The sequence below is a fragment of the Pelodiscus sinensis genome, chromosome 27, assembly GCF_052426305.1.
Source record: "Pelodiscus sinensis isolate ZL-2025 chromosome 27, ASM5242630v1, whole genome shotgun sequence".
In the NCBI taxonomy this organism is placed as follows: Eukaryota; Metazoa; Chordata; order Testudines; family Trionychidae; genus Pelodiscus; species Pelodiscus sinensis.
Window position 1 is genome coordinate 894,763 of NC_143078.1, and position 13,413 is coordinate 908,175.

The following is a 13,413-nucleotide window of genomic DNA, read 5'->3' on the forward strand; positions in this document are numbered from 1 at the left end:
TAAAATATGATGGCATGCCCAGAAAATATGGCAAAGCAACCTAGATGGGACAGAGCCTCTATAACAAGGCATTTGGGTGCCCATGAGTAAGTGTGCACTGCATGCAGGGATCAAATCTTCAAAACTTCCTATTGAAATGGGCACAGACATGGTAAGAGAGGATGTCAGATGCCATCTGCTTCGGGTCCTTGTGGCCCTGCGTTAACTTAACAAATCTCAGACATCTGGGCTGGAAGGAGTAGCAAATGCTAGTTTGGGTGCCTATGAGGCGGTAAGGCTGGCCAGCTGTCACCCTTTGTTCCTGAGAGGGACTCAGAGGTATAGCTTTGTTCCTTTTTCATGATCATGGATGAAGTCTTTGCTTATGGCCTGTAAACTCAGTTCCAGAGCCAAAAACTTTGACTGGTAGGAATTATTAGAGACTCCTGCACTCTCATTGGCTTCCATTTTAACCTGCCACCACAGTTTCCTCTGCTTTTTGTATGGATTCTATTTATAGGCAGCATTTAAACTTGCCTCGTATACAGTAATTACTAAGAGTTTAGGTTTTTCTCTAAACCCATTGTATCCTGTAGCAATCACATCTGTTAGTCTATCTCATACCCAGAGCTAAACTCTGCTCTTATTCAGGAGTACATAATATGCCATGACCTCATATAGCCACACTTCTGTGGCAAAGCAGAATTCAAGTCCCCTGTTGCAATGCTGGATTTGATACTAGTGAAAGTGTTGATCTTCTGTCAGTGAAGATGGCAGTATCATTATTATCATCTTAGTGCTAAATAATGGTGAGGTCTGGTAAGTGTTTGTTTACACGAGACTTTCAGGGTGTCATCTGTCTCCATTACCCCTCTGTGCAGATTATTAGCTTGCTCTAAAATGACAATTTTATAACTATATCTACTTTTGTAAGTGGAAGCATCTCATGGAAATCTCTAAATCACATTCCTTTTCTTTTAGATTTTTGGCATGATATTCAGCATGGTTCTCTGCTGTGCCATCCGCAATACAAGAGATGTGCTTTAAAATTCTCACTATACAATTTCTATGCTCTGGGACATCCAGATGAAACTTTAAGATGCACTCTACACATTTTAATAATTGTAATACATTTGTATTAGTGTGTTTTAACCAACAGGAAAGGGTCCCATTGGTAAGACTGAATTAATTGTGTTGAAACATTTAAATCAGAAAACTGAAATGAGCAAAATGAGGGCTTAAAATGTATTTTCCTTAAACTGAAAAGACTATCTAAAATTAATTTCTCTTTAAATACCTTTGCATTTATCTGGCCGAGTGCCTTCATATCCATATACATTGGGTAAGCACCTGCCTGTCTCCACACTTGGACCTGTAAAAGCACACAAGTACAGACTGTGAGGGTAAATACATGCGTATGACATATTTAGTGTGGGCATATGATTGAACACACATTCCTGCAGTGTCCGCACTGTGTGAGGGTGTGCATACTACCCCCCTGCACATGGACATCAAACCTCTGTATGTCAGTAATCAGTGTAGGAGAAATTGTCATTTTAAAAAATAAAACCTTTAATGTAGTTATCCATTTTCCCCAAATTGAAAAGGAAATACAATTAATAAATTGGATTTATTCAAATGAGTTGATCTCTAAAGGCCTGTTTCAGGATGCACTTCCTGTGAGTAGTTCTGCTGACTTCAGTGTCACATGCAGCAGCCTTGGGCCCTACAACTCAACCAAGAAGGCTTATTGGGGAGCCCCAGGACCAGGAAAAAGGAGGGTGAAGAGGGCAATGGGAGGCTGATGGGTAATGCGGAGTCACTTAAACCAGGGTAAAGTGTGCTGAGGCCTCCCAACCGAGGTCATGTGACAAAGCCATGATTATGAGTTTGAAAGGGTTTCTAAAGTGGAAATGTCAAAAGCAAGGGCTGAAGCTCAGAATCCTAGCCCCAGACCCACCGTGGGAGCAGCTAGTATGGACTTACACATGTACAAAGGCCAAAGGGCCCCAGCAGAACTCTGCACAACACAGAAACTGGTGCAGGATCAGAGCCTTTCTCCAGAAAAGCAGCTGAGCTGTGGGAGATCTTGTAGCCAAAGACTTTGGACATCTCTGCTGTAGGAGACCAATGTATCATGAAGACTGCTAGAAAGAAAATAAAATGGCACTTTACTATCTTTGTTTCTGCCTCTGCTCTGAACTACTGCAACTATCACTGCTTCAGCAGGGCTTTTACCTCAGATCTCTTGCCTTCTCCTTTTTGCATAAGGGCAGGAAGTAAAGATGGGATATGTTTAGAGTCATAGAGTCATTTTCTTATTGGCAATTATGCTTTGCAGATAAGAGATGTAAGAATTACACTGTATACCTCAGGGCTAGTGTTTACAAAGCATGCATCTATATTTTTATTCTTATTTATTCACAATAGAATGTTCTTTTAAAAACATTTGATAGCCTGGAAGTACTCCCCCCAAAAAGGGAAAATAATCTACATGAAAGACTGAGACTTTTATTTTTGTCTTATTTCATCTGTTTTAACAGTTTGCTGCCCCCCAGCTAAATGTTTCAGAAAGGGGGCTGTACTAGGGATGTGCATGAACTCATGTAGACATCCTGCCTCTCCGTCTATCCCATTCAGCTTTCTGATGCAATTGCAATTTGATTTACCTGAGTTCCAAATTTGAGAGTAGGTGCAATGGAGAAGGATATCATCTCAACTGATATCTTAATACAGTGGTCACTGCTCTTCAACAATAGGATGTGTTGACTATAACGATCTTTACTCCATTGAAACATACCAGAAGATATAGGAATTCAGGCAAGATTCACTTTATCATGGAATTAATTCAAGCACTGCATGCACCCAAGTGCATGTGTTTGTATGTAAGATACGTACCCCAGAATGTGTAGCCCTCATGGTCCTAAGGAACTTCAGGATTGAGGAGGTTACTGAAAGAGCCTAGGGCTAGAACATGAGGGCCTGACAAAACAGTTGACTTTTAAGAGAAAATATCTAACCAAGACATTGAGTGCTGTGGCAATGATGGGGAGCTGAGGGATACCCTAGATTAGGCTGGCAAAAAGTAGCCAAAACTATACAGAAGCAGTTGTGTTAACCTTTGCTGATCAAATGCAAGTGTCTTTGCAGACCAGCAGGTTGTAAATAACACATTAGACAGACATGAAGGCGTCACTGATCTTTTATTAACTAAGACATAACCTTTTTGATTCTGTTTCTTTGTGAAAGGCGGATCTGTTTCATTCTGGTCTTTCCATGTTTTGTGGTCTGGATAGTACATATAACCAACACTTACTGCATCCTATATAAGAGGGCATTTACTGTACAGACAGATTCATCTGTCTCTCATGCTCTAGAATAAATATATTTTTTTAAAACACACACAAAAACTCTAACCATTTTTAAAAATTACTGAATCTATTTGGCACCAGAACAATAATAAATAGCCAGAGTGCTTCTTTCTTCACTTACAGCAATATGGAGTCCAGTCTGAGATGCTCACTTCTGCTTTTGATATATATATCAGAGCACAAGGACTGATGCTTATAAAAATCTTGCTTGCTTGTTTGCATCTAAGTGCCTTTTAGAAACAAGGAATAGTGCCAGGAGGGAAAACATATTCCAATTAATTCAGACTTGTATCACCTTGCTCTCTAAAAAAAATAGATGTTTCTATACAGTGGATTCATATTTCTATTAGGGATATTAGTGTATAGTGGTTTAAATGATAACCAATGAGCCTGGTCTTACTGGGTAATCGAAGTAATCCCTTGGGTAATTGAAACCTCCCCTCCTTAAAAGCTAGCTACCCTCTCTCCCCATGCTGCAGCCTCTATATCAGTAGCGCAGGGATGGGAGGGGGGCAGGTGGAATGCCAAAGCAGTCCCTGTTCATGGGGCACTCAGGCCCCCCATGGACAGGGGCTGCTGCCACAGAGCAGCTTCTGTCTGTCAGGGGGCTCGACTTCCCTATGGACAGAGGCTGCTCTGTGGGATGGTGGCACAGCTTCTGTCCACGGGGAGGTTGAGTCCCCTCACAGCCTCACAAGTTGCTGCTGAATCACACTTGCTGCCTCTATATCAGAGGCAGCAGCACACGGTGGCAGAGGGCTCCCCTGGAGTGGGATCAGGAGCAAACTGGCTGCTGGCCCCACCCGCAAGGACCATTGAACAATTGTGTAACAGCTAAGATTTGGTGCAGTTACATGATTATTCAATGATACGCTATCTAACATCCCTAACTTATAGACCTAATTGTTGTTGACTCTGGGCTCCAATGCTATCCAGGAATATAGGACATGCTTTGTATTGCAGATCATGAACATAATGGTACCAAGAATTGGTTTAATTCTCTGGATTATTATTGTGTATCAGGCCAGAAAACATCTATCGACGCTTCTAACAAAATGCAGCCTTCCCATGTCACCATTTCATGCTATTATTTTGTACACAGTATATTAACTGTGTAAGTAACAATTTTCTCTATGCTGTATTATTATTTGAAGGACATTTTATTATCTAGTGGTTACTAGCAACAGAAGGTGAAATTATTATTATTGCCACCTCTTAGAATAATTATTAGGATTCTTCTGTTGTGCTTCACAAGCAATAACTAATGAGACCCTTCCTTGGTACATCTGTGACTAGATTTAAAGCATTAATGTGCATAGTCCAGTTGTGGTTGAGCTATAAATCAATACGTAGACATCTGCGAAGAAAAGTACCCCCAGTTTCTATGGAAATATGCCTCATTTGTTGTGCTGCTTCCCCTTTGGTTTAAATCTGGCACTCCATTTTATTCCCAAACTGTACCTCTATGAGATGGCACAGCACTCTTCTAAACATGCTCCTTTTGGCTGCAGTAAGGAAACTTGCTATGACATCTGAATTATAGCCACTAATACCTGTAGTCTGTGCTAAAAAAATCAGCACATCAGGATTGAATTCTCTCAACCCAATTCTGTTTTCAGAGACAAACATTCATGACCAATGGGCTTACACTGCAGCAAGGAAGGTTTAGGTTGGACATTAGGAAAAACTTCCTATCTGTCAAGGTGGTTAAACACTGGAATCAATTGCCAAGGGAAGTTGTGGAATCTCCATTTAAGAGCAGGTTAGATAGACATATGTCAAGGATGGTCTAGACAGTACTGGGTCCTGCTATGAGGGCAGGGGACTGAACTCGACCTCTCGAGGGCCCTTCCAGTCCTAGTGTTCTATGAGCAAGGCTCGACAAATAATGCAACCTATTCGCCCGTGGTGAGTAGATTGCAACCCGGAAGAGCCAGGTTTGGGCAATCTGCGCATGCGCAGATAGCCGGACAGCGCAGCTGGCGAACGGGGCTCGCTGCGGTTCGGCGAGCCCTGTCTATGAGAATGTCCAAAATGCCAGGTAGACCAGATCAGGGCTCCTTCCAGACTACTATCCTGTCTCTGACAGTGGCCAGTACTAGCTGCTTCAGAGGAAGATGCCAGAAACACCTGTAGTGAGCAACTATGGAATGAGCAGCCTGTAGGGGAAGTTTATTTCTATTCTCATCAATTGGTTTATTATGCTCATTATTAATAAATATAATTATCTTTTTGATTGTGCTGAGTTCCTGACATTTTAATTGACTTCTGTTGGAGCCACATGTACATATTTGAGGGCAAAATTTGACCAGTTTTGGTAGCCTGCAGGGAGCAAGCAGGACCTGAGAGAAGTAGGCCCCTGGAATATCCATACAATAAGGACTTGTGTTATGGTTCCAGTCATCGCACTGGAAACCAGTGGGATTGTTTCATGGCAAAATACATTCCATCCCTACATTAAAAAGAAACAGCTCTTATTGGACCCTTTAAGATCCATTTTGCAGCCTATGGTAATCTAACTTCTTCAAATTTTATTCTTAATAAATGTATATTATAAACACAGTCCACCAGTCAAATCCTTTCCCTTTGTGCATTGGTGTATTATGATGCTTATGTCCTTACCTCCATACTTGACCAACACTGTCTCTAGCACTGCCCAAGCCACCATTTCCAATCTCGATTGCTTGTTCCCGTCTTTCCAGTGCTAAGGTTAGGCAGGAATGGGATACCATGTTGTTGCTGTCGGGCCTGTGAGATCAAGAGCATTTGTTTATGAGCTTCCCTGAGTGTAAATGTTGGTCAGATGATTGTGCTGTTGCTGAAACTAGTTTTCGTTTGACATGTTTTGAAATGTCTTTTTATCAACTTTTCTGTACTGAATTTAAAGATTGTAATGAAAATGTGAAAAAAAATAAATGGAGAAGGCTAGTCTTTGTGGCCTCAAAGAAATACTGTCTGGGCCTGTCATTCACATACACATACTATATACGTCAACCTTTTGGGGAAACTTCCACCTGCGGAGTCCCACAGTTCTTGGCTGCATCTAGACTGGCAAGTTTTTCGGCAAAAGCAACTGTTTTTGCTGGAAAACTTGCCAGCTGTCTACACTGGCCACTTGAATTTGCACAAGAACAATGACAATCTAATGTAAGATTGTCAGTGTTCTTGCGCAAATACTATGATGTTCCCGCTCGGGAAAAAGCCCTCCTGAGCAAATGCTTTTGCGCAAGAGGGCCAGTGTAGACAGGTAAAAACTGTTTTGCGCAAAAAAGCCCCGATGGCTAAAATGGAGATCGGGGCTTTCTTGCGCAAAACCGCGGCTAGATTGGCACAGACGCTCTTTTCCGCAAATGCTTTTAACGGAAAAACTTTTCCGTTAAAAGCATTTGTGGAAAATCATGCCAGTCTAGACGCAGCCCTTCTGTATGCAAGGGAATTGAAGAACAAAATTCCAAACTCTACTGCCAGTCCTGTATTGGATATGGCTTTTGCCAGCAAGCTGAGCCCCTTTGCCCTCACTCCATGCACATTCCAAGCCAAAACTTCCCATGCCTTGTTTCTTGGTAACAAATCAGAAAGAGGTAAATCAGCCCAGAACTCACAGCACCAAGTGTCAGCTCTGTATTAACAATGGCAGGGAGTCTGTCTCACTGCAAAAGCATGTTTTTCGGCTGAAACCCAGCCTCACGGTAACTGTGACAAGCGCAAAATCTCTGGGTAAAAAACTGTTATGAAACTCTTTCTTTGTCCCAAAAGGTGAAAGTAAAACTTTCTTTGAGGTATGCTGTGTCACAACTCTTGGGAACGGGGGGCTCAAGGCAGGAGGTTAGGGGGTTGTTACCTGTAAGATGAGCACTTGGGCAACCACCCAGGAGATTCAAATGCTTCCCAGATGATTAGCAGAGCACCCACAGCCAGCAGCATGTGTTTCTGCTGGTGGTGTATGTCCATGCATGCCTCTGTGCATGTAACAAAATTTATTCCATACATGGATGAAAAAAATTAGATGGAACATTGGTTGTGATGCAACAGAACCTGTAAGGAATATATGAGTGGGGTGGAATATAGGGGAACCAAGGCAGAGGTTTGGGAAGTTTTATAATGTAATCGTGTTTGGGGTAATGTAGCTTAATGATAGACTAAATAGATGTGGTGTAGTGGCTCCCCCCGCCATGCTGGCTTCTGCAGAGCCACCTGTCCCCCTCCCCCATACTGCTGCTTCTGAATCAGAAGCCACGTTGTGGAGGATGGGGACAGGCGGGAGCCAGTACATCCAGCGATCCGGTTTTGAAGTAGGCTCCTCATACACACTGGCTTGTGCAGAACCGACTGCCCCCCCCCCCGACTCAGAGGCAAGGGGGGGGGAAATGGGAGCCAGTGCTCGTGGGGAGTCAGTTTTAAAGCTGGGTCTAGTGAGCACCAGCTCCCCCAGCCTCCAGCTTCAAAAATTCAGTAGATACATATTCAGCAAATGAACACATTTTAACATCTCCAATGTCTTGCATGATCGTTGGGTTTTGTCTTGTCAATCTCAGAGTATCAGTCCACACCAGAAGAAGCCCTGTTCCTCTCTCCCTCATATTTAACTCACCTGACCAGTGAGTACATGTCAGCAACCAAATGGTAACTACAAACAATGACAAGATGAGGGGGTGTATGTGTAAGTATGTTGCTATAGTATACTATATGCATATTCCTGAATGTTACAGTCTCAGTAAATGTGGCATTTTGCCTTATCCCCCTGAAAAAGATCCCGTCATTCTCTCCAGTATAACATCTGCCAAAGGATGAGGGCTCAGGGCTGGGGGTGCAAATGTGGGGTGTGCAGGAGTCAGGGCAGGAGCTTTGGGATGCGGGGAACTCAGAGCAGAGTTGGGGGGTGCAGGAGACAGGACAGGGGTTTGGGGTGTGTGCAGGGAGGCAAGACGCTGCTTGCTGTTACTGTCAGGGAGCAAGGGGAATGGACAGCTTGCTGCACTCCTCTCACTCTGGCTGGGGGCAGATAAGCTGTGCATTTCCCTTTCCTGTCACTGTAAGGTTGTGAGGGAAAAGAGCAAGGAGCATCCTGGCTCAATTCTAGAGAAGTCTGGAAGCTTCAGTCCCTACCGCCTTACTTAAATGGCATCCGATGGGGGCTTGGACTGCATATGGCCCTAGCCAGCTCCTTTAACCTGCCTGGCTGCCTGCTGCTTAGCTCAGCAGCCTGCAGCAATGCTCAGGAAGCCAGGCTGAGAGTACTTCCAACCTCCTCCTGCAGCTGAGTGCCCTAGCTAGCCAACTCCTTCTTGTAGAGTGGCACACCAGCTTCCTTTCTCCTCTGCTTTGTCCTCCTATACTTTTTCTAGTTCCTTCACTTCTCTTTCATGCCCTGGCCCTGTTCTTCGGGTCTTTCTACACTCATACTGGTTGCTGGACAGTCTCCTTGACTCTGTGATCTCCATCCTATCTCTATCAAACCCTAGCCCCCTATAGCCCAAAAAGAGCTCTCAGTGTGAGCCATGCCCAGTGGCTCTTCAGGAAAGTAGGCAAACACAAGGACTAAAGTGGAATGGGGGGGAAATGTCTTAAATCAATCTTTGAACTGATGTTCATCTGAATTAGGCCATGCATTTCACACAACATTATTTGTATTGCCATCATGCCCTAAAGATGGCACAGAACCCCCATTATGCTAGATGCTGTACAAACAGAACAAAAGCTAGGCCTTGGCCCACAGCTTACAATCTACTATATATTTTAGAAAGTTTGTCTGTATGTATGTTTGATCAAAAACTCCTAAACCTGAACGGTAAGAGCTCTGATCATCAAATTTGGCATACAGCTTCCTCTTATCATAACTTAAAGCAATATAAAGGTGTGGTTGTGTCAAGAAAACAGGCTGTGCAATGAGATTGCTTTTCATAAAACCAAACAGAAGAGACAGAATCACCAAATTAAGTGCATCCTCAAAATTGACATAACTGTTGAAAGAGACTTAACTAAAATGAGCCAGAAAAAAAGGAGGCACCTGCAATAGGATACCTTCTCAATAAACCTCACAGAGAAACTTGGAGTGGTGCTCTGTTTTGGCACAGCTACATCAATGCTTAAGGTCTGGAAACGTTTTTTTTTTTTTAAACATGGCAAATTATAAGAGGTTTATAGGGATGAAAAAATACACATCTTGAAGAAATTTACATGTAAAAAAATTAAACAGAAAATTTTAACAATCCTTTTTTAAGAAATCCAAAATAAAAATTAATGTTAAAGTCACTATTTTTGAAAAATACAATCATTTAGATAAAGCATGTACATTTTCCTTTTATTTTCCAAAAGCAAACCCAGGTAAATCTGCAAGTCTCAGTATAAAACAGAAGACAGCAAATGGATACAGACAGATGCAGGAGAACAAGGTAACAGTAAGGGTATGTCTACACTACTTGGCTCCGTTGCCTCTTCTTTACATAAAAATGGCTGCCTCTCTGTGCCAATCAGCTGGTTGGTGGCACAACACGGTAATCTGGATGCTCTGCAGTCAACATCAAAAGCCTTTGTTGACTGCCCCGGTAAACCTCATCCCACAAGGCATAATGGGGCGGTCGACAAAGGCTTTCGATGTCAACCGTGAAGCGTCCAGATTACCACGCTGTGCTGCCAAACAGCTAATCGGCACAGCGCGGCAGCCATTTTGATGTAAATGAAGTGGCGATTATTTAAATCGCCGCTTCATTTTGCTATGTCTACAAAGCTCATCTACATGGCTCTGTTGATGAAGCCATGTAGTGTAGACATACCCCAAGGCAATACCTGTTGGTGCGATAGGTACTGGTAGCCACTGCCCAGTGTTTTTGTAGCCAGCATGGCAAAGGGAAGTTTTAAGGAGGGATTTGGAGGTTACAGGTTTCCCAAACATGAGGGGCAACATGTGAAAAAGAATGAAGATGCTTGTTTGAAAATGTAAGAAATGGTCAATAGACAACACTGGCCGGTTGGAAGTGGGGATCAACCTTCTTTCATCCCTCAGGAAGCTTGCTGTTCTAAGAATTCCCTGCAGTGTGTGGAATTTTATATCCAATGGCAACCAGATCAGAATGTAGCATATCAGGTTGGTTGGTCACAGGATACCTGTATAGAGAAGAATGTCCCTCCCTGCTTCATTACATGAAGACTTTATATATGGCCCAAAATGGCTCTGGGCCTTTTTACAACCATATCAGATTGCAAATTCAGGTCTCATTCTCTGCAAATTCAGGTCTCATTCAACCCCTTCCCCTTCCAGTTCCATGAAGAGGTTTCTTAGAGTTTACAGATCCAAAAATGTAACACACAAACTTCCTGTAATACTTTGTTGTAAAATGCCCACTTGTTCTTAAGACCAACTTATTCTGCCCCCTTTTAATAACAAACATGCTACAAAAACACACACATACAAAATACTGTTAATTGATAACTGACTTTTTAAAAAATGTATTGAAATTCATTAGCTGAATGTACATTAAAGGAAAATGAGATGGGTTTGTAATAAGAGGCAGATAAGGGAGAGGGAGATGAAAGCCAGTGCCAGCGGGGAGCTAGCTTTTAAGCTGAGCCACCTGTACCTTTCCCCAACCCCTTGCTACTGTCTCTGATAGAGAGGCAGCATAGTGGAGGGTGAGGGGGACAGTTGGGAGCAGATACACACAGGAATCTGGCTTTTAATCTAGCTCTCCACATGTGCTGGCTCCGCCTCCCCCTGCCTTGCTGCCTCTCACAGCAGGAGGCAGCAGCCAGAGTCAGGGGGACAGCAGGCTTAAAGGCCAGCTCCTCACAAGCACCGGGAGCTGCCTGCACCCCCCTCCACTCTTGCCTCTATCAAAGGCAGCAGTGGTGGGGCAGGGGAGACTGTCGTGGAGCAGACTCCATGGGATGCCAGCACAGCCTCTGTCCACAAGAGCTCGGACCCCATGCAGACAGGGCTTGCTGCTGCAGAGCAGCCTCTGTCCATGGCAGGCCCAGGCTCACCACAGACAGGCTGCTCCATGGGATGGTGGAGCAGTCTCTGTCTGGGAAGCATGGTCACCTTGCAGAGAAAGACTGCTTCCACCCTGTGCTGCTGCCTTTGATAACAGAGGCGGCAGCACGGGATGCCAGGGGGTTGGTCCCTGGGAGTACACTGGCTGCCAGTCCCTTCCTCCCCCCCTCACCCCAATAAAATTTGGTGTGGCTACACGATTATTCAATTACATGATATCTAACATCCCTTGTTTGTAAATATGCTTCCCTCTCCCAAGAATGACAGGCATGGGAATGGGTAGTGAGGTTAAAGGAAGTGTGAGACTGGTTTAGAACATCTATTTTCCTAACAGTAAAAAAAAAAAATTGCATGATTAATGAGTTTTTAATATTACACCACATTCCTCAGATAATCCAAAATCAATTAGCAAAATATCGTAAGAATTCAAACTATAGCAAGGGCTGTATTCCCAAATATTTCCCCTTACACCAGAGCTGAGCATTTGATACTGCTGAGCTAAGCAATACAGGGAGGACTTGCAGCACTTCTCCTCTCTATGTTGGAATCCAGTTGACTCAGCACTAAATCTCACATTACTCCCGCAGCCACTCTGCTAACACATCACTTCTTTGAAAGTTTCAGAGGAATAGCTGTGTAAGCCTGTAACTAAAAAAACTTTAAAAATAATGAAGAGTCTTGCAGCACCTTAGAGACTAACAAAAATGTAGATGGTACCATGAGCTGTCAAGGGCACAACCCACTTCAGATGAAATCATGACTTCTTCAGGAATTGCCACTATTAAGCAACGGAACCTCCCTCCTTTTTTCTTACTCTCTCATTTTATAATCCCGGAAACAGACTATTCCGATCAAATACCTCGAGTCAGTCATTTTCTGTTGCTGGCAGGTTTTTTATTATAAAGCTTTAGCTTTTTGAATCTCAAGTCCTGTCCTGTCATTAAATGGCCCCTTCCCATTATTTCCCACAACTGTAAATGTAGCTCCATAAAAATGCTTAAAGTATCTGCATGTGCACAGCTGGGGAAGCGTCAAGAGAGGCAAAGTGTAAAACCGCTGAACGATTCAGCGACTAGCGCCATTAGCAAAGCCCCTGCCCGGCCCCGCTCCAGAGCAGCGAGCGGGCACCGCGGAGTGAGGCGAGCAGAGCCCCCGGGGGTGAGGAAAGGCGCGACACCGGCAGGAAGCTCCGCCCCCACCCGGCCTGGGACTGGCTGGGCCCTTCCGTCGCGGGGCGGACGGTGAACCCGCCTCCACACCGGGCCGGGGATTTAGTGACCGGACCGAGCAGGGAGCCATCCAGTGACTCCGCCGCTGCAGCCCTTTCCCTGCCCAGCCTGAGCCCAGCCCCATCTGGCTCGTCCATGAGCCTGCTACAGACTTGCCCTTCGCAACTTCCTCTCGCAGGGAGTTCCACGGGTTGACATGAAGGGGGTTACTTACCCTGCCCAACGCTGAGGGGTTACGGGGTCTCCCTGCGCAGCCCTGAAGAGGCGGGGAGGGGGGGGGCAGTTTACAGGTTCTCCGGCGCTGAGGGGGCGGAGGGGTTACGGGGTCGCTCTGGCCGGCGCTGAGGGGTCGCGGGGAGTTACGGGGTCTCCCTGCCGGCGCGGAGGGGTCCAAGGAGGAGGTTACGGGGTCTCCTTGCCCGGCCCTGAGAAGGCGGCGGGTGAAGGTCACGGGGTCTCCCAGCCCAGCAGTGCAGGGATCGGGGCGTAGCGCCGGGTACCAGAGTCTCGTTCACAGACCAGACCGTTACTGCGGGCACCAGCGGCAAAGAGAAGCCCTGGCCCGGCACTGCTCGCCATTGGCTGGTTTTAGTGGTGGCTCTGACCAATCAGTGCGCGCCGCTAGCTTAGGGGACGGGCCCGAGTGACGCCAAAATGAGCCTGGGGTCTGGAGGCTATAGGCTACCGCGCCTGTCACTCACACCCTTCCGCCAGCGCTAGGCAGCGGACGCTGCGCATGCGCACAGTATCCACGGCGGGAAGGGTGGGGCTAGCAGTAGTCGGGGAGCTGAGATTGTTGGGCGCGTGACCGAATCCCACGGGTTGCCACGCCCCCTTTTCACGC

At 45.2% G+C, this 13,413-nt stretch overlaps 2 protein-coding genes across 10 annotated transcripts in view; one reads left to right on the plus strand and one right to left on the minus strand.

The window, feature by feature from the left end:
- TSPAN2 (tetraspanin 2) overlaps positions 1-2,196 on the plus strand; it is a 41,673-nt gene extending 39,477 nt beyond the window's left edge. Inside the window, exon 8 of the mRNA XM_006118815.5 lies at positions 961-2,196. Coding sequence (XP_006118877.1) covers positions 961-1,026 — 66 coding nt within the window. The 3' untranslated portion in view covers positions 1,027-2,196. The remainder of the gene's footprint in view (positions 1-960) is intronic.
- LOC142820909 (uncharacterized) overlaps positions 1-12,977 on the minus strand; it is a 40,580-nt gene extending 27,603 nt beyond the window's left edge. Inside the window, exons 1-4 of one of the 9 annotated variants that reach the window (XM_089773718.1) lie at positions 5,973-12,773; positions 3,472-3,580; positions 1,966-2,126; positions 1,277-1,351 (exon numbers count right to left, since the gene is read on the minus strand). In XM_089773718.1, coding sequence (XP_089629844.1) covers positions 1,277-1,351; positions 1,966-2,126; positions 3,472-3,580; positions 5,973-5,978 — 351 coding nt within the window. In that variant the 5' untranslated portion in view covers positions 5,979-12,773. The other 8 variants (XR_016347990.1, XR_016347985.1, XR_016347987.1 and 5 more) reach the window with 8 other exon arrangements.
- Between the last annotated feature and the right edge of the window lie 436 nt (positions 12,978-13,413).